The 22,201-nt window shown below is 47.1% G+C and overlaps 1 protein-coding gene across 4 annotated transcripts in view; it reads left to right on the forward strand.

The window, feature by feature from the left end:
• Positions 1-22,201, forward strand: part of ARHGAP17 (Rho GTPase activating protein 17) — a 134,148-nt gene that overhangs the window by 80,658 nt on the left and 31,289 nt on the right. For 2 of the 4 annotated variants that reach the window (XM_042921942.1, XM_042921945.1), the window contains exons 3-9: positions 3,079-3,180; positions 8,353-8,426; positions 10,320-10,431; positions 10,690-10,766; positions 13,849-13,960; positions 18,125-18,193; positions 18,367-18,448. In XM_042921942.1, the coding sequence (XP_042777876.1) occupies positions 3,079-3,180; positions 8,353-8,426; positions 10,320-10,431; positions 10,690-10,766; positions 13,849-13,960; positions 18,125-18,193; positions 18,367-18,448 (628 nt within the window). Of the gene's footprint in view, positions 1-3,078; positions 3,181-8,352; positions 8,427-9,252; positions 9,563-10,319; positions 10,432-10,689; positions 10,767-13,848; positions 13,961-18,124; positions 18,194-18,366; positions 18,449-22,201 lie in introns of those variants that run through there. The other 2 variants (XM_042921944.1, XM_042921943.1) reach the window with 2 other exon arrangements.

Raw genomic sequence — 22,201 nt, forward strand, 5'->3', positions numbered from 1 at the left:
AGCCTCCTTGCTTGTGTCCTTGCTTCTCATTCCATGACCTTCGGCAGGTCTTTTCACCTGAGCCCCTGAAGACCAGCAGTCTGCTCCCGGGTGACTTTCTGTCTCTTCCCACAGAGAGGAGCCGGCATAGCTTAGAAAACTGGTGCCATGCCAGCCCATGTCAGAATATCCTTCTAAATTATGACAGCCACCTGCAGGGAGAAGATTCTAAGAGCACGTTTTTTTTTTTTGTTGTTGTTGTTGTTGTTTTTTTAAGGACCAGAAGTTTTTATTAAGAGTAGGAGGGTTTTTTTTTTTTTTAAGAATTATTAGATAATCATATTCTTTTTTTTAATTTTTCTTTTTTTTTTTTTTTAAATTTTTTTTTTCAACGTTTTTTATTTATTTTTGGGACAGAGAGAGACACAGCATGAGCGGGGGAGGGGCAGAGAGAGAGGGAGACACAGAATCGGAAACAGGCTCCAGGCTCCGAGCCATCAGCCCAGAGCCTGACGCGGGGCTCGAACTCACGGACTCACGGACCGCAAGATCGTGACCTGGCTGAAGTCGGACGCTTAACCGACTGCGCCACCCAGGCGCCCCTTAATTTTTCTTTTTAATGTTTATTTTATTTTTGAGAGAGAGAGAGAATGTGAGCAGGGGAGGGGCAGAGAGAGAGGGAGACACAGAATCTGAAGCAGGCTCCAGGCTCTGAGCTGTCAGCACACAGCCCAATATGGGGCTTGAACTCCTGAACCGTGAGATCATGAGCTGAGCCAAAATTGGACACTTAACCAACTGAGCCACCCAGGAGCCCTGACAATCTTATTCTTAGTAATATTTCCTCATTGGCTTTTATCGTATATTTCAGCTTCACTTTCAGACTTTCAGAAATGTTGCTTGGGCTCGATAACCTTTAACTAGACTAGGTTTCACATCAGTGTTCTCTCTCCCACATCCCACGTTAGTAATAAATATGCACAACCTCCTTGAACCCTTGAAGCCCCAAGCCTTGCAGGCAGTTTGAGGACTGCAGAATTCCCACAGGAGGCAGGTGGCAACTGTCTGCTCCTGTCCCTTTCTTAGAACATCCACGGGGGCCTCAAGAGTGTGCCAGTTTCAAGGAACGCCTTGTTTCATCATGCAGATGCTTATCCCCCCACCCCACCTCACCCCACCCCCACCCCACCCCCATCTGCCATCATTGCCACAGGTATTTCCCCCTTCTTTGACTAAAAAGAAGAGAGTCCTGTTTGAAAGTGTGGAGGCTGGTGCCTGCCTACCCAGGTCTTTCCCTGACTGGCTCTGTGGCCTCAGGGGATTACTTAGCTTTCTGTGTCTCAGTTTCCACTTCTCTAAAATGAGGATAATGGCGGTATCCCCTCCATCAGATCATTAGCAGGAATTAACAGGTTAAGCGGGAGAACACTAGGGATGGATCCCGGGCCATAGAAATTTTTTTTTTTGTTTCTGGTGTGAGATTTCCCTTCACTTAGCCTGTGTGCTCCCTGTTTGATCTGTGAGAGCAGTTCAAATGCCTCTATTTTGCCTCTTATTTTTTGCTCATAAGTTTGTTGTGCTTGTGTGGAGTTTCCCTGGGAGGCTGTGAATCCCAGGAGGATGAGAACTACAGCCTATTTACTGTTGTTTTTCTGATACCTTACACAGGGACTTAATACATGTACTTGACCTTTCAGCAAATATTAAATGAACACCTTGCATTCGTGTTCCAGACAGTGTTCCGGGTACCTGGGATAAATCCGTGCACAGAACAGACCAAGGCCCCTGTCCCCCAGTGGACTTTATAATTTTCTAGTAGAAATTAGAATCAAAGCGAAATGGAGTTTTGTGGGGTTTTGTTTTTGTTTGATTTTGCCTGTTTTTTGTGGCCAGTAAAGAAGTGCATATTAGTTTTCCAGTGTGTTACAATGTGGTCATTATAAGATGAGGGGTCAGTGATGTGGCCTCTGCTCCTTGCATAAATGTGCCTGCTCGATCAGGGCCCTGGTAGTCAGGCCTTGGCTCTGAAGAAAAGCTGGGGGGGTGGGGGGAGCGCGGTGCAGACCTTCAGGAGAGAAGCATAGAACCATGTCATTGGGTAAAATGTTGTGGGGTAAAAACGCATTCTGCTTTGAATTTGTTGATTTTTCTTTAAAATAGAAAGCATCCCTGAGGGCCTGCACTCATTCTTAATGAGTCATCAGAATACACATTTTTGGCATTCCTTCCTGTGAAAAGCAGCTCTCTTTGCCATAAACAGCCATATCCCAGCAATAATATTTTGGGAAACTAAATCTTGATGCGTGGGTCCCCTAAGTCAGTGTTTCTTGCAGTCCATTGTGCTTTAGGGGTTTAGTTAAAACCAAAGCAAAAACAAAGACAAAAACCCACCCTAACCCCAATAAAGAATAATTTTGAAAACAACTGACCTTGAACGGAAACTGTGGAGCCTTGATTTGCACTCTTCTGTCTGATGTCCCATGTGTGGAAGGCTCTGCCACTATCCACAGGGGATGGCTTCTGACAGTCCCGTGGTTTTTCCACTTGGCTGTGGGTCTGGGCCTGAGGTGTTCATCTGCGGTTCTGCAGGCTGGCGCCAGGCCTTTGCAGGGAGCGCATAGCCCGACTGCCGCCACCCTTCCTGATAGGAGTTGGGGCCGTGACCGCGCTCCCTCCCTGCACACACACTTAGCCTTTAGGAGATGTAAACCCCTCAGTGTAGGAGAGGTTGGCGGTTCTGAACCAGGGGCCGTTTCGCCCACTGGGAGGATATTCATCAGTGTGTGGAGACACTTCCGGTTGTCACAACTCGGAATGGGGTGCACCTGGCATCTACTGGGTAGAGGCCAGAGGGATGAGGCTAAACGTACCATATGCACAGAGCAGCCCCCCTCGCCCCCCGACACACACACCCAGAATTATCTGGCCTCAAATGTCAGTAGAAAGAAACCCTGCTCTAGGGGAATGGGGACCATGTGCGTTTACATCGAGAGCTAAAAAATTAGACCCCCGCGTGCTGCTTCTACCTACATGCCAATGCCACGTAGGAAGAGATGTGTTCTGAAGCCTTGCTGATGGCTCGTTTGTCTCATTTGTCAGATCGAGCGGCGCCTGGACACGGTTCGGTCAATATGCCACCACTCCCACAAGCGCCTGGCAGCATGCTTCCAGGGCCACGGCCCCGACGTGGAGAAGAGATACGTGAGTATCGGATGTGACATGGGGCCACGGCTGTTGGGTCTTTCTTGTGTCTCCGTGAGGCTCTTCACCCTTCGCTCGCTTGGTTTTTCCCAAGCAGCGTCAGCACATTTGCCTGCAGATTTGTACCTCGTACTGCCATTTACTCTCCCGACACCTGCCAGACCAGAACATTTTTTTGTGCTTAAGACGTGGCTGTGCTGAAGGCACTGCTCACACTGCATTTTCCCCAGGTGCTTTTAAAGACTCGATAAGCCATTTGTCATTGATAAGAGAATAGAGATGTCTGTTAGGAATGCTTTGATGGCAAAAAGCTGAAAGCCTGTCTTAAATGGACTTAGAAAATGACGCAATTTATTGGTCTTCTAACTGAAAAGTCCAGAAGCTGGGATGGACTTGAGGAGAGGCCTGGGCTAGCAGGTCAGTGGTGTAAGCAAAATGTCACTCTTTTTCCTTCTGCCCGCTCTGCCTTCCTCAGTGTCTGCTTTGCCCCTAAATGGGCACCTCCCATGGCTGTGGGTTGGTACCAGCAGCTTCCACCGGCTACTTGCTTCCTTGTGCCTGTCCAGCAGAAGTAGAAAGCACGCTTTCCAGTGGGTTTCTTTAAGGGAGTGAGAGAACTTCTTTTTCCAAGTCCTTGGCAGGTAGAAATGGCCTTCCATTGCATTGGTCTGTATTGAGTCATCTTCCCCATTCCTGAACATTCCCATTCCACCCTGGCTACCTTGGGTAGGGGTGAGGTTGGGAGGAGGCGGGATGTGCTGGTTGGCTTAAGCTAATCAGGGCCTGCCCTTAGAGCGTGGGCTGTGGAGCTGCCTCTGTAGCTCACAGGCTTTATTTAGACTGGGGTGGACCCGAATGAGAAGTCAGGACACTGTCCAAGAGGGAGAGGGATGGCCTCGATGTCCTAAGAGGGAGAGGGAGAGGGATGTTCGGGAACACCGAACATCTGCTCCAGGATACATTTGTCTGAAGCATCCGGGTCCTCTTGTGCCACCAGCAGAGCACAGCCACTCTCAGTCGCCAGGCAGCTCCATCCTTGGGTTTACAGGTTCCTAGCTTACGAGCACATGCTAGCACTCAGAAGCCCATACAGCATTACGGTGGTGGCTGCAGTGGCGTACAGGGAAGCTATGATTTGCCGTGGTGTGTTGTGGGACACCGATGTCGCAAGAGGAAGAACTGGTATGCACGTGACCTGTGTCACCCTTCTCTCAGATTTCCTACACACATCTGAGAAGGACGTCCCAACACCAGGATATTCCTCTCTCGTGCAATACTTGGTTTGCTGCAGTAATAGGTATCAGAGAGCGGACGTTTGCCCACACCTACGACTCCAGGAATGCTTGCTGCACGTCCTGTCCGGCAGAACCGGACCCAAGCCACCGGTCCTGTCCCCACGGCTCCTTCTTGTTCTCTCGCTGTTCTGCCTCCCCTTTCAACATTGTTTCCTAAGGCTCTGTCCTCCTCCTCGTTGCTCCCGTCACATTCCTTGGGCCACCTCTTCTGTCCTCGTGGCTTCTGACTGATGTGTTGATGCCAGGGACGTCTAAAGCATTTCAACCAAGCAAAACACTTCCTTCCCTAGATATCTGTTTTGGCACGCGTCACCAGTTCTTCGTTGTGCGTGGACTCTTGAATTCCACCCACCCTGTTATGCAAGCTAGAAACCGTCGGCTTACCTTATGTTCCCTTTTATTGTATCCTCACCCTGCCATGGCTGCTTGATTAGCAAGGCCTGTGATTCTCTGTGACTGTCTTTGGAATTCCTCACCCCCGCCTCATCTCTGCCACCTTTGCCTTAAAGCAAAACCTGATCCCTTTCACAAAGGCGATGATCGCAAAACCTGGATGGTGCAGTCACCTCCTGATCTTTGTTTCCTACCTTTGATTTCCTTCTCGTCCAGCCTGGCTCCAGCCTGATCACCAGAATTGTTTCTCTGAAATACAGATAGATACTGACATCTTCCTGCCGAAAAAACATCGTAGCTTAGCGGTTCTCAACAGGGGCCAGGATTACACTCCTGGGGATACTTGGAAGTACATAGAGACATTTTGTGTTGCCATAGGGACCGGGGGACACTACTGGCATGTAGAGGGTGGGGACCGAGATGCTGAACATTCTGCGGTGCCTAGGGGCATAGTTCCACACCGAAAGTGGCCCCTAACACCAGTGGTGCCTCTTTTGAGGGGCGCTGGCTGGCTCCCATTGCCAGGATTGAAAGTCTGAGCTCTTCATTAGCACGAGGAACCTTTCATAATCCCATCCTGTTTCCTTTCCCCTTATCCAGTCCCATTGTCTCCCACTTGCGCCTGCCATACGTCTCTGTCCTTCACATCGTTGTGTCCTGTCCATTCCTTTGACTGCCTTTTAAGCAGGTGTTTATCAAACACCTACTGTGTACAAGTGCTGGAGATAATAAAATGAACAAGATGTGGCCTCCGCCTTAAAGGTGCTCACGGCCTGGCAGGGGAGATACACACAGATGCATAATCCTAAAATGACATGCCAAACAAAGTGTGCACAGGGTATTACAGGAGGACTGAGAATAGGCATCACAGGAGGAGAGACGTAGTCAGGGGGGGCTTCCCAGAGGAGGTGGTAGCCCAGCCATAAACGAGGGCAGTGAGTGGCAAGTGACCGGCATATTCTAGGCAGCAGGATGCAAAGGTCATTTCTAAAACCTGATGCCTCGGGCTTCCTTTTCCAACCTCGAACAAAAAGTGCCAAAGGCAGGCCTCTGAGGCTGTCTACACTGTGCATGTGGGAGAGAGTAGATACCACGGAAACGATAGAAGATGGATGGGTGACCACGGCGGTCAATATCGTGGAAGAAATGACAGCAGTCTCTAGCACTCTAGAATACACAGGAGGAGCCTCCCAAAGGTCCCACGAGAGACCCCCCACGCATGTGAGGAGGCAAGAATCATGTGGGATCTGGAGTGGCTGCCTTTTGGGCAGTGGGCATGCATTTCGTAAATCATGGCTTTAGCTCTTTTTAAATGAATCCCTGGTGATTAAAAAAAGAAAGCTGTTCATGCCTAGGAAGTGCTTAGCTGTGTTTGTGGAGGAGTATGTTGTTGGTGGATAGCATCCTCATCGAAGAGCATGGGGTTAAATAAGCGGGACGTCCTTTTTTATGTACATCAAGATGCAGGACTGTTGTGGCTTGGGGTCAGGGCATGGAAACCACAAGGCTGTTTATAGCCGAGAACTTGAATGATTTTGTCAAAGTAGACTCTGCTCTTTATGATTTTGGTTCCGAGCTCCAGAGTTGCACAAAGTGTATTTCTCCAGATTATCGCACTTATCCTAGATTAAATTTCCCTTATAAAGGCAGCATGACTAACATGTATGAATGACCCTCATTATGACAAGGCACATTGCCCGTTTTCTCCTATCTTCCTGATCTGAAAGTGCAGAAGCTGGCAATGTCCCCTTGTGGGGCAGGGGATGCCTGATATTTACTTACGTGATAATAACTTGGGAGGATGAGAGGTGGGTAAATAGAATTGTTATTTATTTTTATTTTTTATTTTAAAGTTTATTTTTGAGATTGAGAGAGAGCGAGAGCGAGAGCATGAGTCGGGGAGGGGCAGAGAGAGAGGGAGACACAGAATCTGAAGCAGGCTCCAGGCTCCGAGCTGTCAGCACAGAGTCCGACGTGGGGCTCGAACTCATGAACTGTGAGAACGTGACCTGAGCTGAAGTCGGACACTTAAACGACTGAGCCACCCGGGTGCCCCAGTTGTTGTTTATTTTTAAATTTCAATATACTGTTTTAAGTAGGCTGCATATTTACATGGTCAAAATCCAGAAGATACAGAAGAACACAAAGTGAGATCTCTCAGCATCCTGTCCCCAGGCACCCTGCTGCCCTCTCCAGAGTGACCAGCATTAGTAGCTTCTTGTATAGCTTTCAAGAGATATTCTCTACAACACAAGCAAATACGGTGTAAGTGTATCACATGGAGCCCTTTAAAGCAGGAAAGGCAGGTGATATGCTAGAGGTCAAGGCACAACAATGCCACAGCAAGGTGGACCCTGTGTCTTTGACATAACAGCCCTTTCTACTGGGGAGGCAAAATCATGGGGAGCATTGCCACATTGGATGCATTTTGAAAAAATGTTTATTCATTGTTGAGAAGGGGAAGGGAGGTGCAGAGATGGAGGGGGAACAAAGGATCCAAAGCAGGCTCTGTGCGGACAGCAGAGAGACCAATACAGGGATCGAACCCATGAACCGTAGGATCGTGACCTGAGCCAAAGTTGGACGCTTAACCGACTGAGCCACCAGGAGCCCTGAATGCATATTTTTGTTTGCACGTTATGTGCTATAACCAACCCACTTGTACTTGACAGGCCCTTTCTACCCTTATGAGATGAGCCATCAAGCAGTGGTGGAAAGAAACTGAACTGGGGCTCAGGCCCGTGGACACAAAGGTCCGGCTCTGCTGCCCCTCACTGGGGTGCCCAGCCAGCCCACCTGACCACCCTGGGCTTCAGGTCCCTTGACTGTACAATTAGAACATAAATCAGATGATCCTTATGGTCATTTCCAGCTGCAAAACAAATCTCTGATAGGAAAATCGCTTTGTGATTAAATACCTTAAAAAATTTTCAGATATTTAGCCAGATGTTTTTAGATATTAACTAGAGCTGGGCCCTTATGATTACAGCTAGGTTAAGAGCCTGTTTAAGAATGAGTATTCTAGCAAAAGTTCTTGAAATTGAGCATTTTCTTGCATTTATTTGTTAGGATAATCAGAGAGTAAGATCTGTGTCTTATGTTCCCAGGGCTTCAGACACAGTATGTACTTGATTAGTTAATAAGAACAGTTAACAGCTACCCCAACAATAATACTAGCAGCCAACACCTACTAAATACGTAGCACACGCTAGGTACTTGACGTTGAAGATCTCCGTAGATGGGCAGACAGCCCTAGGACACCCTTGCTGTCATCATGCCTCGGTATCATCCAGGCGTGAGGACGTGGACATAGAGGTTAAGTCACACAGCGCACATGTTTGAGACTGGATCCTGAACCCAGACAGTCTACCTCTTACCTGTGCAGTGTGCCTGGAGGACAAATCACTGAATGATGATCTGCGGCTGGTCATTGAGAACGGGTATCAGTAATAATGAAAACAACACATTGTCTTCTGCCTTCCAGAAAAAACTCCCTCTGACCGCTCTTGCTCAGAACATGCAAGAAGCATCGACTCAGCTGGAAGACTCCCTGCTGGGGTAAGAGTGGGCTGCTTTCAGAGAGCGAGCCCGCTAGCCTGCGCGTCAGCGGGAGCGGGTGGGCGGGTGCTGTGCGTGGCAGGCATCTGCGTGACAGAGGGGCCGTGAGCGTGACGGTGTGGCTCCTGCTCCAGGAGGAGAATGGCGCAGTCTCCATGGGAAGAAGTGGGGTCTGGGCCCCCGGGATGGCAGGCAGTCTTCCCTTTAGCAGGAGCAACGCTGGCTTCCGATGATTGAAAGGGCCACTAGCGAAAGTGATTGATAGGGTCATTCTTTATTCCCCTGAGCCTCGGTATAAAGAACATGTCCCTTCCCTGAGCAGTCCCGTCCAGTCCTCAAGAGCCACCTCCTTTGAGGGTGGCCACCGTAATATCAATGGTGGTTGTCTCAAAATCTTGTGTTTTCTGAATTATTTGGATTTTTTTTTTTTTTTTTTTTGCAGTAGGCATGTGTTCTATAAATAATTTTTAAAAATCTAATCATGAAGTTGTTTTTACTGTAAGAGGGAAGGTTAACCCTTCCTTCCACCTGCTTCTACATGAGGCTGGGGGCCTTTGAGCCAATCTGCTGTCTCTGCTATACCGCTCACTGTGCTTCCCAGCTGCCCTGGGCTTTGGACTCCACAACCCCCTTTCCAGGGGCCTGTTATACTCCATGCCCTACAACGCTACCTGTGTTCTTTTTTATTTTGCAGTTTGTTTATTTATTTATTTTGATGGGGGGAGGGGCGGAGAGAGAGAGTGAGAAAATCCCAAGCGTGTTCCACACTATCAGTGTAGAGCCCGACACAGGGCTCGAACTCAGGAACCGCGCAGTCATGACCTGAGCCAAAACCAAGAGTCAGATGCTTAACTGACTGAGCCACCCAGGCACCCCGTAACTTTGTCCGTTCCAGGATGATAGTTTCCCCCCACTCTTCACCCTTCCTCCGTCCTGTCCATGCTCCCATATTTGGGAGTAATGGTCCTGGGAAGAGGGTGGCTGGTGTGTGCATGCTGGCACTCCTGGTCTTCCCGGCTGATGGAGGGAGTCCTTGCTCTGCATTAGCACTGCTCTACGTGTTTTCCATGTACTCACTCGTTCAGTCCTCGAGACAACCTACATTCTACCTCCCATTGAAGAAATTGACAGAGAGGGTGAGTCAGTTGCCCAAGACCCCACAGCTGGTGAATAGCAAAGCCTATATTCAAACCCAGGCAGCGTGGTATCGGAGATCGTGTTCTTAATGACAGCACCATGGCCACCTCATGCCAGTGCCACACACGTTGGTCATTTTAAAAGGACCCTGTGGGGATCTCGAGGGGCAGGGCGAGAAGGAGAGGGGTAGGAGGAAAGAGGGAAGGACAGAGTCAGAGCAGCCGTATCATTCGCACGCGTCCTTGGTGTGACATCAACTGCGTGCTCCCAGGAAAACAAAAGCAAACATGGTTTTCATGCAACATGTCCCTTGAGCTTAGCCCACCATCCCCAGTAGAAAACCAGCACTTGCATTAACTCCGGAGCAAACCCTGCCTCGGCTGGCCTCACTGACAGACATAAAACAGCACATAACGAACGTAAGGTTCTAAAGCACATAAGGTTCTAAAGAATTCCAGGGTTATTTGGAGAACATTTAGTCTTCCCCTGAAGCTAATCCTGGACTCATCACCTCACTGTTCACACACATCCCACACACGTACTCACAAAGTGTATCTGAGAGTGCCTTTTTCATGTTAGAGCACAAACCCGTGGGCTTGCATTTTAGGCGATGCCCCAGACTTACCACGTTTTTAAGGTTCTACCGTGTAGCACCCTAAGGTGTCCCCATCGTGTAGAGAGCTGGCCGAGTATGGTAATCGGGCACCTGGTTTAACGAGCGGATGCTTGTTGTGGGGGTATCTTGTGTTTTTAAAGGAAGATTCTGGAGACGTGTGGCAATGCTGAGAACCAGCTGGCTCTAGAACTTTCTCAGCACGAGGTCTTTGTTGAGGGAGAGATTGTGGATCCTCTCTGCAGCATCGCAGAGGTGAGTGCTTCTGCCAGGCCGCATAGAAGAGCCAAGACCGGTGTGGGCTGCGCGGTGAATGGTTCGCTTGGGTCTGCAAGTTTCACGACAATCGGTGACTTTGGCATATGCTTCCTTTTGGAAATGAGGGAAATCAGTTGAGGGTACAAAATCCTATGCCTCAGGGGGAAAAATGTAAATAAATACTGCCTTTTCAGATGTTAAGGTAAAAACCCCAAAGCTTATCGCATTCGGTCTGTGGTATGTTCTTCTTTCTAGTTGGAGATTCCCAACATCCAAAAACAGAGGAAGCAGCTCGCTAAATTGGTGTTAGACTGGGATTCGGTCAGAGCCAGGTAAGGTACGGACGAGAGGAAGACCACTCAGGGGACAGCATGCGGGTTTCCAGATTCATGCACTTGACCCACAGACCAAGTCGCACCCACTTACACCTGCCTCGAGGGCCCATTCTCCCAAGTGTGGCAGTGGGAATGATGTTAGAACATCCTGTTCTAGGATAGTGGAGTGTAGGAATAAATAGATCTGTGATCTTAGCAGTTCCTGAGGGTCCTGCCACGTCCAAACCCTGTGTGGTTATGATACTTTCATGATCGAATGCTGCGCCCAAAGGGAGAAAACTCCCCGTAAAAGTAAGTAAGCATCCCAGAGGGCTGCCGACTTGTCGCCTGCTGCCAGATGACTGTCTGTGGTGCTTCGTGGCAGGACTCCAGCCCAGCTCTGTCCTTGAGGGCATGTGTATCCGTGACTTCTGCAGCTTTCTCCGTGGATGAGAATAGGGAATATCTATGGAGGCAGCTGCCGCCTGCCCCGACCTTTCTCATGCTTTACCACAAGAGTTGGCAAACATTCCATAAAGGGCCGGATAGTAAATATTTTCAGCTTTGCAACCCAGATGGTCCCTTTTGCAACTTTTCAACTCTGCTATTGTAGTGTAAAAACAACCCTGGACCGTAAGTAAATGAAAGCCTGACTGTGTTCCAATAAAACTTTATTTAAACAAAAAAAAAAGGTGGCTTTGTTGATCGACCCCTGTTTTGTTAGCTCCCACTTTTTCTTCTTTTAATTTTTTTAAATTACTGCAGTGTAACTGACACATGACGTATTAATTTTAGGTGCACAGCACTGATTCGACAATTCTGTATGTTACTCAGTGCTCATCACGATAAGTGTGGTCACCATCTGTCACCATGCAGTGTCCTTACAATATTATTGACTATATTCCCTTTGCTGTACTTTTCATCTCCGTGACTTGTTTATTGTGTAACTTAATTCTCACTGCAGTCCTGTGAAGCAGAGATGACCATTTCTCTTTGGCAAATGGATGGAGATATAACTGTCATTTACTAAGCTTCTACCTGTCAGATGCTTTTTTTTTTTAACAGATTTAGAACATCTGTAGCAATGCAACATGCAGCATTTCCTCGTTCCTGAGATGCCGGTGACTATCCGTGCACCACTGACTAGATATCTCCTTGGGGGAGGGGTGAAGAAACGCCACTCCATTAAGTGTACGGGTCACTCGTTAAGACATGTCGTGATGTAGGACATACTGAGATGATAGAGGGTGCGGTAAAAATAATTGCCACCACTTACCGGACGCTTGCCGCGTGCCAGGTATGGAGCGATGGACATGACGTGTCACCTCCTCTGATTCCTCCGCCAGTTCCTGTTCATTCGCTCATTCATGTTTTCGACAGATCTCGATCGGGTGCGTCCTGTGTGCCCGACTCTGTGCTGGGGACTAAATTCAGAGGCCCCCTCAGTGAGGACTGGAGAGGGAACAGGGGTTCTGTTCTCTCGGGAAGAGACTCCTTTTCTAGATGAGAGAGGAACCTGCACAGATTCTCTACATGGCTTGCTTCACGCTTTGTCATGTGTACATCTGTAAGGAGAATCCCCGAGCCAGGACCAGGAGTGGGGCCACCCTGAGGTAGACTTTTGCTCAGGATAAGGAAGAATGTTCTAATGGTTCGTTAAACAAGGCGGTGAATGCTCCCTCCCCGGAGCTGGTTGAGCGACATTACAGGTGCTTGTGCCCCAGGAATTTTACGTCTATAATACAGGTATCCCGGAGGGGATTTCAACACTGATTCTTGATCTGCGTTCAGGATCTTGTTCACTTTTAACCAATCAAAGCAGGTATCAGAGAAACACACAGTTGAATATTTCACCTTTACTTATTCCTGTGGCTTTTCCCTGGGGGAAAATGATAGTATCTAATGACTAATTACTACCTAATTCCTAAGGAGGAATCCCTAATGGGGCAGATATCATATGCACACACGTGCACACACATATCGATTTGTTCTCGATTCCTTATGACGGTTCTGCAAAGTGTTTGTTATCTTAGCTTTACAGATGAGATTACTGAGGCACAGAGAGGTTAAGTCATTGCCCAAGGTCACACAGCTAGTGTGGGAGAGCCAGGCTTCAAACCTGAGCTTGTCAGCCTCCCAGGTCCGTGCTCTGGCCACTCCATGGCATTGCCAGTCTTGCTTAGGCAGACTTGCCGAAGGCCGGCTTTGGAGGAGAGCCTCATCAGGAACTGGGAAGAAGGTAGAGCCTACTGTTTTTGGGGCAGTGCAGCAGCTGGGAAGCTTGAGCAGTTGCTCGCACGGGTTTTCGTGCTGCATCTCTGTAATATCCATGTTTACATTTAAATTGCTTTCACAATAGCAGACATAATTCATATTCGAACAGAAGGTCAAATCACACCTGAAAACCAAATAGAAATTGTTTTAGATTATTACCCCTCCCGACCCATGCACTCCCCTACTCTTGCTGTGGTATAATTCTTTCCTTTTTTTTCTCAGTCCTTTTGACTTAATGTAAATTTTCCACATTATGCTTTAGACTTTCTGTAAACTTCATCTTTAGAATATTAATTCTTAACAGATGTTTTTAGGTCTACATGTGTTTTCCTCGCTATGGATTGTTAGCTGCATGACCAAAGCTCGGTCTTTACTTGCTGGAGGTAATCACAGATGAGGATGGCAGCAGGAAGGGTCCCAGGGGTCCAGGAGCAGGACCGACTCCCGGGGGCACAGGAACATTCCAGATCAGAGCAGGAAGCACAGGGGTGTTTCATGGCAAGGGTGCCATGATCAGACACTACAGGAAAGGGGGTTCATGGCATGGTTTCCAGCAGTGGGGCGTGTATGAGACAGGATTATACTCAGAGCAGACAGCTACTCCCAGCACTGCCAGAGTCCCATCACAGTGGGGATGTAATGTCTCTTTTTGCTTGCTTCCATTCCTAGAGGATAAACTCAAGAGGAACTGGCATCCTAGGTACTCATACCGATCCCGGGTAGAATCGGCTTTGGGGAAAGAGTCTGTTTCCCTCAGGGCCTTGATTCCGCAAGGTTGAGTGTGTGCAGCCAGCTCTCAGATGCTGATTGCCCCCATGTTTTACAGGTGGAACCAAGCTCACAAATCTTCAGGAACCAACTTCCAGGGGCTTCCATCAAAAATAGATACCCTAAAGGAAGAGATGGATGAAGCTGGAAATAAAGTGGAGCAGTGCAAGGTACAAGACTTCCCTGATACATACGCACTTGCATCAGTCTGCTTTTTACAAATGATGGATGAAAGGCCAAATATTGCAGATTATTTAGTGTTTGGCACAAATACTCTGAGTGATATGAAAAATGCGTTCTAGTTTCTTCTGCCTTCTTTCTTTATTTTCCAAGACTGTATTACTTTATACTAAGAATAGCATAGCCTTTAAAAAAAATTTAAGTAGGGGGTGCCTGGGTGGTTCAGTCATTAAGGGTCCGACTTCGGCTCAGGTCATGATCTCACGGTGCATGGGTTCAAGCCCCACGTTGGGCACTGTGCTAATAGCTCAGAGCCTGGAGCCTGCTTCCGATTCTGTGTCTCCCTCTTTCTCTGACCCTGCCCTGCTTGCTCTCCGTCTCTCTCTCTCTCTCAAAAAATAAACAAATATTAAAAAAAATTTTTTTTAAATTTTTTAAATGACAGAAATGTCTGAGCTTATTTAAAATAAGGAATAGATGGGGAAAAAAAGAAAACCATAGCAAACCATATAAAGTTACAACTGTTACAACAACGTACATAGGGGTGCCTGGCTGGTTCAGTTGGTGGAGTGTGCAACTCTTGATCTCAGGGTTGTGAGTTCAAGCCCCATGTTGGGTATAGAGATTAGTTAAACAAATCTTTAACAAAAATGCACAATAGGCACAAAAATAGATCTGTGGAATAGCATAGTTTTTCTAGAATCAATGCTATTACTTTATTTAAAAAATTTTTTTTGTTTATTTATTTTTGAGAGAGAGAGAGAGACAGAATGCGAGTAGGGGAGGGCAGAGAGAGAGGAAGACACAGAATCCGAATCAGGCTCTAGGCTCTGAGCTGTCAGCACAGAGCCTGACACGGGGCTGGCACTTGTGAACTTCAAGATTGTGACCTGAGCCAAAGTCGGACGGACGCTCAACCGACTGAGCCATCCAGGCGCCCCTCAATGCTATTACTTTAAACAATGGAATATACAGTAAAGAGGTCATCGTATATCCATAGAGAAGGGAAGAATTATTTTTTAAATGTTGCTGGGACAATTGGTTTGTAATTTGGGAGAAATACTATTTTTTATGTCATTAAATAAATTACAGATTAGATGGTTAAGTGATCTCATTCTCTGTACATCTATCTGTGAAGATAGATCTTTATTCTAAATGTTATTTGAGGTGTTAAAGAAACAGGTCTTTGCTGAGTCTTAGGGTCATTGACCTAAGCTTTTCTTCCTCTTACTATTCAGCATTTTTCCAAAAATGGTCTCTATTCTATTAGATAGTGTTGGGACTGTTATATTTTAGTTTGTGTAAGTCACGCTATAATTCATTCTTCAAGATAATGAATTTTAGGATCAATTAACTGCAGTAAAATGAGTTGTTTAAAACTGAACTCACAAAGTCATGCCATAGCCTTTGCATTTGAAAAGATGACCTTCAGATAAATGCTTCTGATAAAATGGTCTCATAGTGGCTTATTCCTGTTCAGAAGAGTTACAGAGGTCTTGGGACTCTGGACTGGTGCATTATGGGCTGATGTGTCTTCTCTCGACTTCCACCCCAGAGCTTCTCAATTCAGATGGTGAAAATTTGTGAAAATATCTTCTGTCTCTGTATGCTAACTTCTGGGTAATTTCCCAACATCTAAGTTCTGTTTCACTGATTTTCTCTTTAGCTAAGTCTCATCTGCTGTATAATTAATCAACATTGAGTTTGCAATTTCATTTACTGCATTTTTCCATTCAAATTTCTTCAGGTCAGCCTTTTTTGATACTATGATATTGTTCTCTAGTGCCTGTTTTTTTTTTAATGTCTTTAACCATTTTATGTATACTTACTGTAACAATCTTTGGTAATTCTGTTTCCTCAGTGAGAGTGGTGGGAGTTTACTTCATGGTGGATTGTTTCTTCCTGTGTTTTGCAATTTTGTATTGTGAGTTCATTTTAAGAGAGACTTTATCTGTGGGACTCTTAAGGATTGGGAGTGATTTTCCCTACAGAGTATTACCAGTTCAAGGCCATTTTTAACTAACTTTAACTTTCTCAGTTAGGAGAAAAGATTAGGATTCCTGAACCACACGTATTATAAACATAGACTTCAGACCTTCATGAAATCAGGCTGTATTTGTAAAATCCAGGAAAATATTTTTACTTTCCCAATGCAAAACACATATACTCTATTCTTTCCATATACTACTGAGCGAATATTTTCTGATCCACCCTTCCGCTGAGGATATAGTTTCTCAGGGATCTTTGTGTGTGATGTGAGCATACTTGTCAGTTACAGTTCCTCACCTTGCCGGGCCCAAGGCTTCATTTTCTGTCCTCTGACTCCACGTGACTGCCAGACTCCAACACCTTGGCCATCAAGAGTGGCATAGACCCACCCAGGTCATCCCCAGCTTCCACTTGTCAGGCCTTTTCCTTTAAAAAAAAATTTAATGCTTCAAGTTTTTATTTAAATTCTAGTTAGTTAACATACAGTGTAATATTGGTTTCAGGAGTAGAATTTAGTGGTTCATCACTTACATACAACACCCAGTGCTCATGCCAACAAGTACCCTCCATAATGCCCATCACTCATTTAGTCTAACCCCTGCCCACCTCCCACCAGCAACGCTCAGTTTTTTCTCTGTCGTTAAGAGTCTCTGGGGCCCCTGGTTGGCTCAGTTGGCAGAGCATGTGACCCTTGATCTTGGCGTCGTGAGTTCAAGCCCCATGTTGGGTGTGGAGCTTACTTTTAAAAAAGTCGCTTTTATCGTTTACCTCCCTCTCTTTTTCTTTCTCCTGTGTTCATCTGTTTTGTTTCTTAAATTCCACTTATGAGTGAAAGCCCTTCTCTCTTCCTTTGTTTTCTTTCTCCTCTGCTCTGCCCTCTTTCTCTTTTCTTTCTCTCCCTTTCTTTTTTGGAGATGTGTGGTGGATCTCCATGAATTTACTCCATTGCTTTCCCAGTTATTCTAAACGAATGTTTGTTGCTCCCAACTAGCATTTCTAAGTTTTTTCATAAATGAGAAGGGCCTTCATGTTAATTTGTGCACCTTGATGCTAAAAACAGAAGACAGTACATTTTATAAATATATACATATGTAATTCAAATACAATCTAATTCAAATATAATATAAGAAACATATGTATATATACATACATATATATATATATATATATATATACACAATTGCCTAATCTATCACTTTTAAGCAAATTATTTAATTTTTATAAGCAATTCATCTACATTAGTTCAAGTATCAAAAGCATAAAGCAATATACAGTAAGTCTTTCTTCCACCCTTGTCCTGCTTCTACCGAATTTCCTCTGCTCCCAAAAGGTAACCTCGATTGCCAATTTCTTGTTTTTTCTTCCGGAGGTATTTTTATGCTAATGTGGCAGCAAAAATATAACATTTTTTTCTCTTCTATTTTTACACAGGTGGTAACATAGCATAACTAATGCTCTATACTTGGTTTTTTTTTTTTAATGTTTATTTATTTATTTTGAGAGAGAGAGTGGGGCAGGGGCAGAGGGAGACAGAGAGAGAGAGAGAATCCCAAGCAGGCTCTGCACTGTCAGCACAGAGCCCAATGCAGGGCTCAATCTCATGAACCATGAGATCAGGACCTGAGCCAAAATCAAGAGTCTGGATGCTAAACCGACTGAACAACCCAGGCACCCCTATATTTCACTTCTTTTTTTTCTTTTTCTTTTCTTTTTTTTTTTTTTTTTAATGCTTATTTATTTATTTTGAGAGAGAGAACCAGCCAGCATGGGGAGAGGCAGAGAGAGGACAGAGAGAAAGGATCCCAACCAGGCTCCAAACTGTCAGCGCAGAGCCCGATGTGAGGCTCAATTTCACCAACTGTGAGATCATGACCTGAGCTGGAACTAAGAGTTGGACACTTAACAGATTGAGCCACCCAGGTGGCTGTATATACTTCACTTCTTAATAAGGAATATTAACCGTGTATCTTGGAGATCTTCCCACATCATTCCCCTAATAAGCTTCCTTTTTTGTTGTTGCTGTTGTCCCAATGTATGGTTATACCAGGCAATTGATGGATGTTTATTCTGTGGCTCTTTCCATGACGTTTTGCTCTAAGAGCTCATGGATATTAATTCTCAGATGCCATTTTCTTCAGTGACCTCTCTTCTCTTCCACTCACCAGGACCAGCTTGCAGCGGACATGTACAACTTTATGGCCAAAGAAGGGGAGTATGGCAAATTCTTCATTACGGTAAGCACCTGGCCTTGACAAAGTATGAAAACATTGTAAAAATGGAGTCATTTTAGTTTTTTTGTTTTGTTTTGTTTTGCAAAAGATTTCATTTTTGGTTTTGCTCAGCCATTGTGTGTGTGTCCATCCGATGCTAACGTTGCTTTTGTTTTTGAATGTGGGTCTGTTCTCAGTTATTAGAAGCCCAAGCAGATTACCATAGAAAAGCATTAGCAGTCTTAGAAAAGGCCCTTCCCGAAATGCGAGCCCATCAAGGTAATGTAACCTGCGTGCTGGCTGATGCCTCCTTTTTGCCTCTGCCACTTGCGCTCTGTTCTTCTTCACCCTGACTCCTTTGCATGCATTTCCTTTGGATAACGCCTTTCTCCTCAGAGAGTACTGTTTCCCAGCATAATCTCATCTTTCCTCGCCGCATTCTCTAATTTCTTCCAAACCCAAATTAACATACTAATGGGACATGTGCAATTCTGACATGTTCAGTTGCTGGACCCTTTGGGGGAGTACCTGTATGTGTTTTCGTGTCTTCTCCTTTTCCGGGTCAGTTATTTGTTCCCTTGGGTTTAACTCTGACCCTGCGACTCCAAGAGCATACATTCTGGGGAAAATATTGGACTTCGCGAAAGGGATTTTAGAAGCCAGTACTTGATAGCCCCTCATCAGGCACTCAGTTGGTGGGAATGAACCATGAGGCCATAGACAACTTCCTTCCCCCTCTTCCTTGCCTGCATACAAGGCTCTTGTTCTCAGCACTCACGTTCTGCCCGCCATACTCAAGCTTTCAGCAGACTTTACCTACAAGTCATGAGTGGACTGAACTTCCTTCTGATGTTTAGTTTTAGCCCAACATTAGAGCTTTTGATTCTCATTTTCTCATTTGCCATCAGAGCATCTGCCAGCAGAGATCCGAAAACCTGGTTGAGGCAGAAGTTATTCTGTCTTCTTTGGACCTATTGTACTCTTTGGTTGTGTAGACCCCGCATTTGGAGCCTTGGTTCCCCCTGCAGAACCTTTGGTCTCAAGCCAGGTGCTGAGCGCAGTGACTCTGTGATTGCGAAAGAGAGCGAGCGTGTGTGGGTGTGCATGCACACCAGCACCCTCAACAACGCCACTTCTCTAAATTTGAGGAGGCCCCGATCTGCATAGGCAGATCTTCACCCAGCTCGAGTGCATGCATCTGATGAGCTCTTCCTAGGGCAAGCTGCTCTTGCTTTCCTACGTGATCCGGTTTCCTCGTTTGTGGATGACGAGGTCAAGTCCCCGTGCGAGGGAATGAAGCTGCTGGTGTACATCCAGCCTTGCAAGGGGCAGGCTCTTGCCGGGCAAGTTCCGAGCTCCAGGCGTGTGTATTTATGGGATACCTACCGTGTGCCTGGCCCCGTGTAGGACAAGATGGTAACCGTCATCATCTTAGCCTTTGAATGAATTAAAATCTGGTTTGGAGCTGACGAACAAGCACAGCAAAAGGGAAGATTGGGTTTTGTGAGCAGAACTTTAAAAAAAAAAAAACCCAAAATAACCTCTTTTTTTCCCAAGGCTGTTTTCCCTGGAGAAGTAGGTCAGCCAGTGACAGGGAACAGGAAAGTTCATTGTTAGGGCTGTGCTCTTCCCCCTCCTGCCCTCCTTGTCCCCAGAGCCCCTTCCTGGTGACAGTTCCCATCTCACCAGCGTCTTCGGCCTCACAGCCTTCTCAGTGCTGGTTCCCTCTGAGGGCCTGCTGTGCCCTGAAACTCCACACATCCCAGAAAGCAAGCCGATTCTTCCCCTCACGCCAGCTGTCCCTTCGTCCTCTGGCTCTCCCGGGTGCCGCCTTCCTCCAAACCATCCGGGCTTGAACTTGGAGCCACCTGTTGCCGGGGTCTGCCCTTCCTGCCTTCTGCTAGGCCTTCTCCTCCTCTCATGCCGTCTCCCCGCCCCGGGCCTGTGTCACTTCACGCGTGAACTGTGGAATCAGATACCACTTCTGAGACTCAAGGTCCCTGGACTTTTCTCAGCTGGTCTTCCTTGGTCTGTTTCATTCATCTAAGCCCCCCTCCTTTGAGAAGCCTTCTCTGAAGCCAACAGCACACACCTTGTCTCCTGAGTCACTCTGGCATCTGTGGTCTATGCCAGAGGTCGCAAACAGCTACATCTCATTAAAAAAAAAATGTTGCCATCATTGAAACACCAGACACCTTCATGCAGCAATCTGGTTTCTGGCTTCTCCTGGAAGTTGTGGGAGTCTGGCAACCCTGGATCTGTTTTCCTACATGGCAGCATGGGTGGGCGCCAGGCGCAGGGCTGGTATGTCCCTGGCCCCTGTGGGCAACTGCATTTGTGACCCTCATCTATACCATTTTTTGGCCATGACTTAGCACACATGCGTTGTCTTGTGAATGAGTGTTGTACGTTTACATGTGTGTCTTATATTTATTTGGGGGGAGGGGGGTGTTGTGAACTGTGGGTGCCGCTGTGGCAGCCAGCACTTGACTGGTCTGTTGTGTGAGAGGCCGGCATCCTCAGGGCAGTTTGGCTCAGGAGTCGTCTAGGTCACTGGTTCTCACGTCCACCCTCGGCCAACATTACACCGCGGTGCGGGGCAGGGCACACCGTAGAGTGTTTACTAGAAAGTTCCAGCAGGTGTTTGGAGAACACCCAGCCCTTGCCGCCATGGGGTCAGGCATGTGGGGTGGCCGTGATGGCAGGTGCCATTTGCAGAATTCCCCCGGGGCACTCTGATGTATCTCCCGGGGAGGGGTCATGTGGCCGTTTTCTGCCTGATTGAGAATCCTCGTTTTAGATGAAAGGGACAAAGTATGAGGGGGAAGGTCTGGCCTCTGAGAGGGCTGTCACGGAGAAGGGCCAGGCCTCTGGATGCTCTTGCTGCTAGGAATTATGCTGACCATGGCTGGGGCTGGGGCCGGGGCCAGGGCCAGGGCCAGGGCCAGAGATGAGGAGGGCGCCTGCCTCTCTTGCCCTCACCTCTCTTCAACCGGGACCCCACTCGCTCTTCCCATCGATTCTAGCCTTGCACAAGCTCTCAGGCCCAGGGACCTGGGGATTCCATTCTTCTTCCTCCCACTATGTGCAGATCACACGATGGGGCCTGTCCCTGCTCTTTCATGTAGTGGAGTCTAAGAGGACACACCAGGGTGATCGTGCCTGCTTTGAACTCGTGGTTCGAACAGCAGAGCGTCTGAAGGATAATTGTCCATTGGTGGTGCGGAGGAGGACGGGAACCTTTCCCGTCACCGGAAGGAACTAAGTGTTCCTCAGCTGAGCATTTTTCTTGGGCCGGTTTCCCCTCTTCTGCGTCCGTGTGCTTCTTGGGCAGCGGTAGATGTGCACAGGACCCGCAGGCGGGCCAGACCCAACCGAGTGCTTCTCATCCCAATGGGACACATCCATTCGCTAAACTCTTGTTTCTGTTTTGCTGCTTTATTGTATGTATTTCTGCTAAGCTGCCTCAAATCTCTTATGGAGTGGAGCAGAGTATCTGACCCCAAAATAATATAAATGATCGCTTTACTGCTGGCACAGGCTTCAGCCTCAGCTGCTTTGGGGCTGCGGATCCCGCGTTGTTCCCTACGCAGAATGTTTGGGGCCTGTCTGGGGCTCCGGCATTCGGAAGCACTGCATGTCACGGAGACGTTGCATTTGCTACGAGTTCCCATCGGCCATCTTCCGGTCTTGTGTGATGATGCTTGGCTTGTGTTTAAAATCTTAAGAAGTTATTTCCTCTTGCACTGAGGGAGTCCCCTAGATGGAAGGCCAGTGCTGCTTTGCGTGGCTGGAATCAGTTTCCTTCCAGTGAAATCAGGGTGCCTAGACGCATCCTCGGTGTAGGGCCAGGCAGCCCACCAGTCCCATGCAAGAGCACCCTCGTGACTTCAGCTGGGCCGCTCTCACGGGGTGCCACAGAGGGTGTTCAGGGCTTCTGCTCCGCAAGTAACCTCCCAGCCCCATGCCTATTTTTGCTCTAGTAAATGGTAAACAGCAAAAGCAAACAGAACAGATGTTTCCCCTTTTCCC

This window comes from Panthera leo, chromosome E3, assembly GCF_018350215.1.
Source record: "Panthera leo isolate Ple1 chromosome E3, P.leo_Ple1_pat1.1, whole genome shotgun sequence".
NCBI classification, from domain to species: domain Eukaryota; kingdom Metazoa; phylum Chordata; class Mammalia; order Carnivora; family Felidae; genus Panthera; species Panthera leo.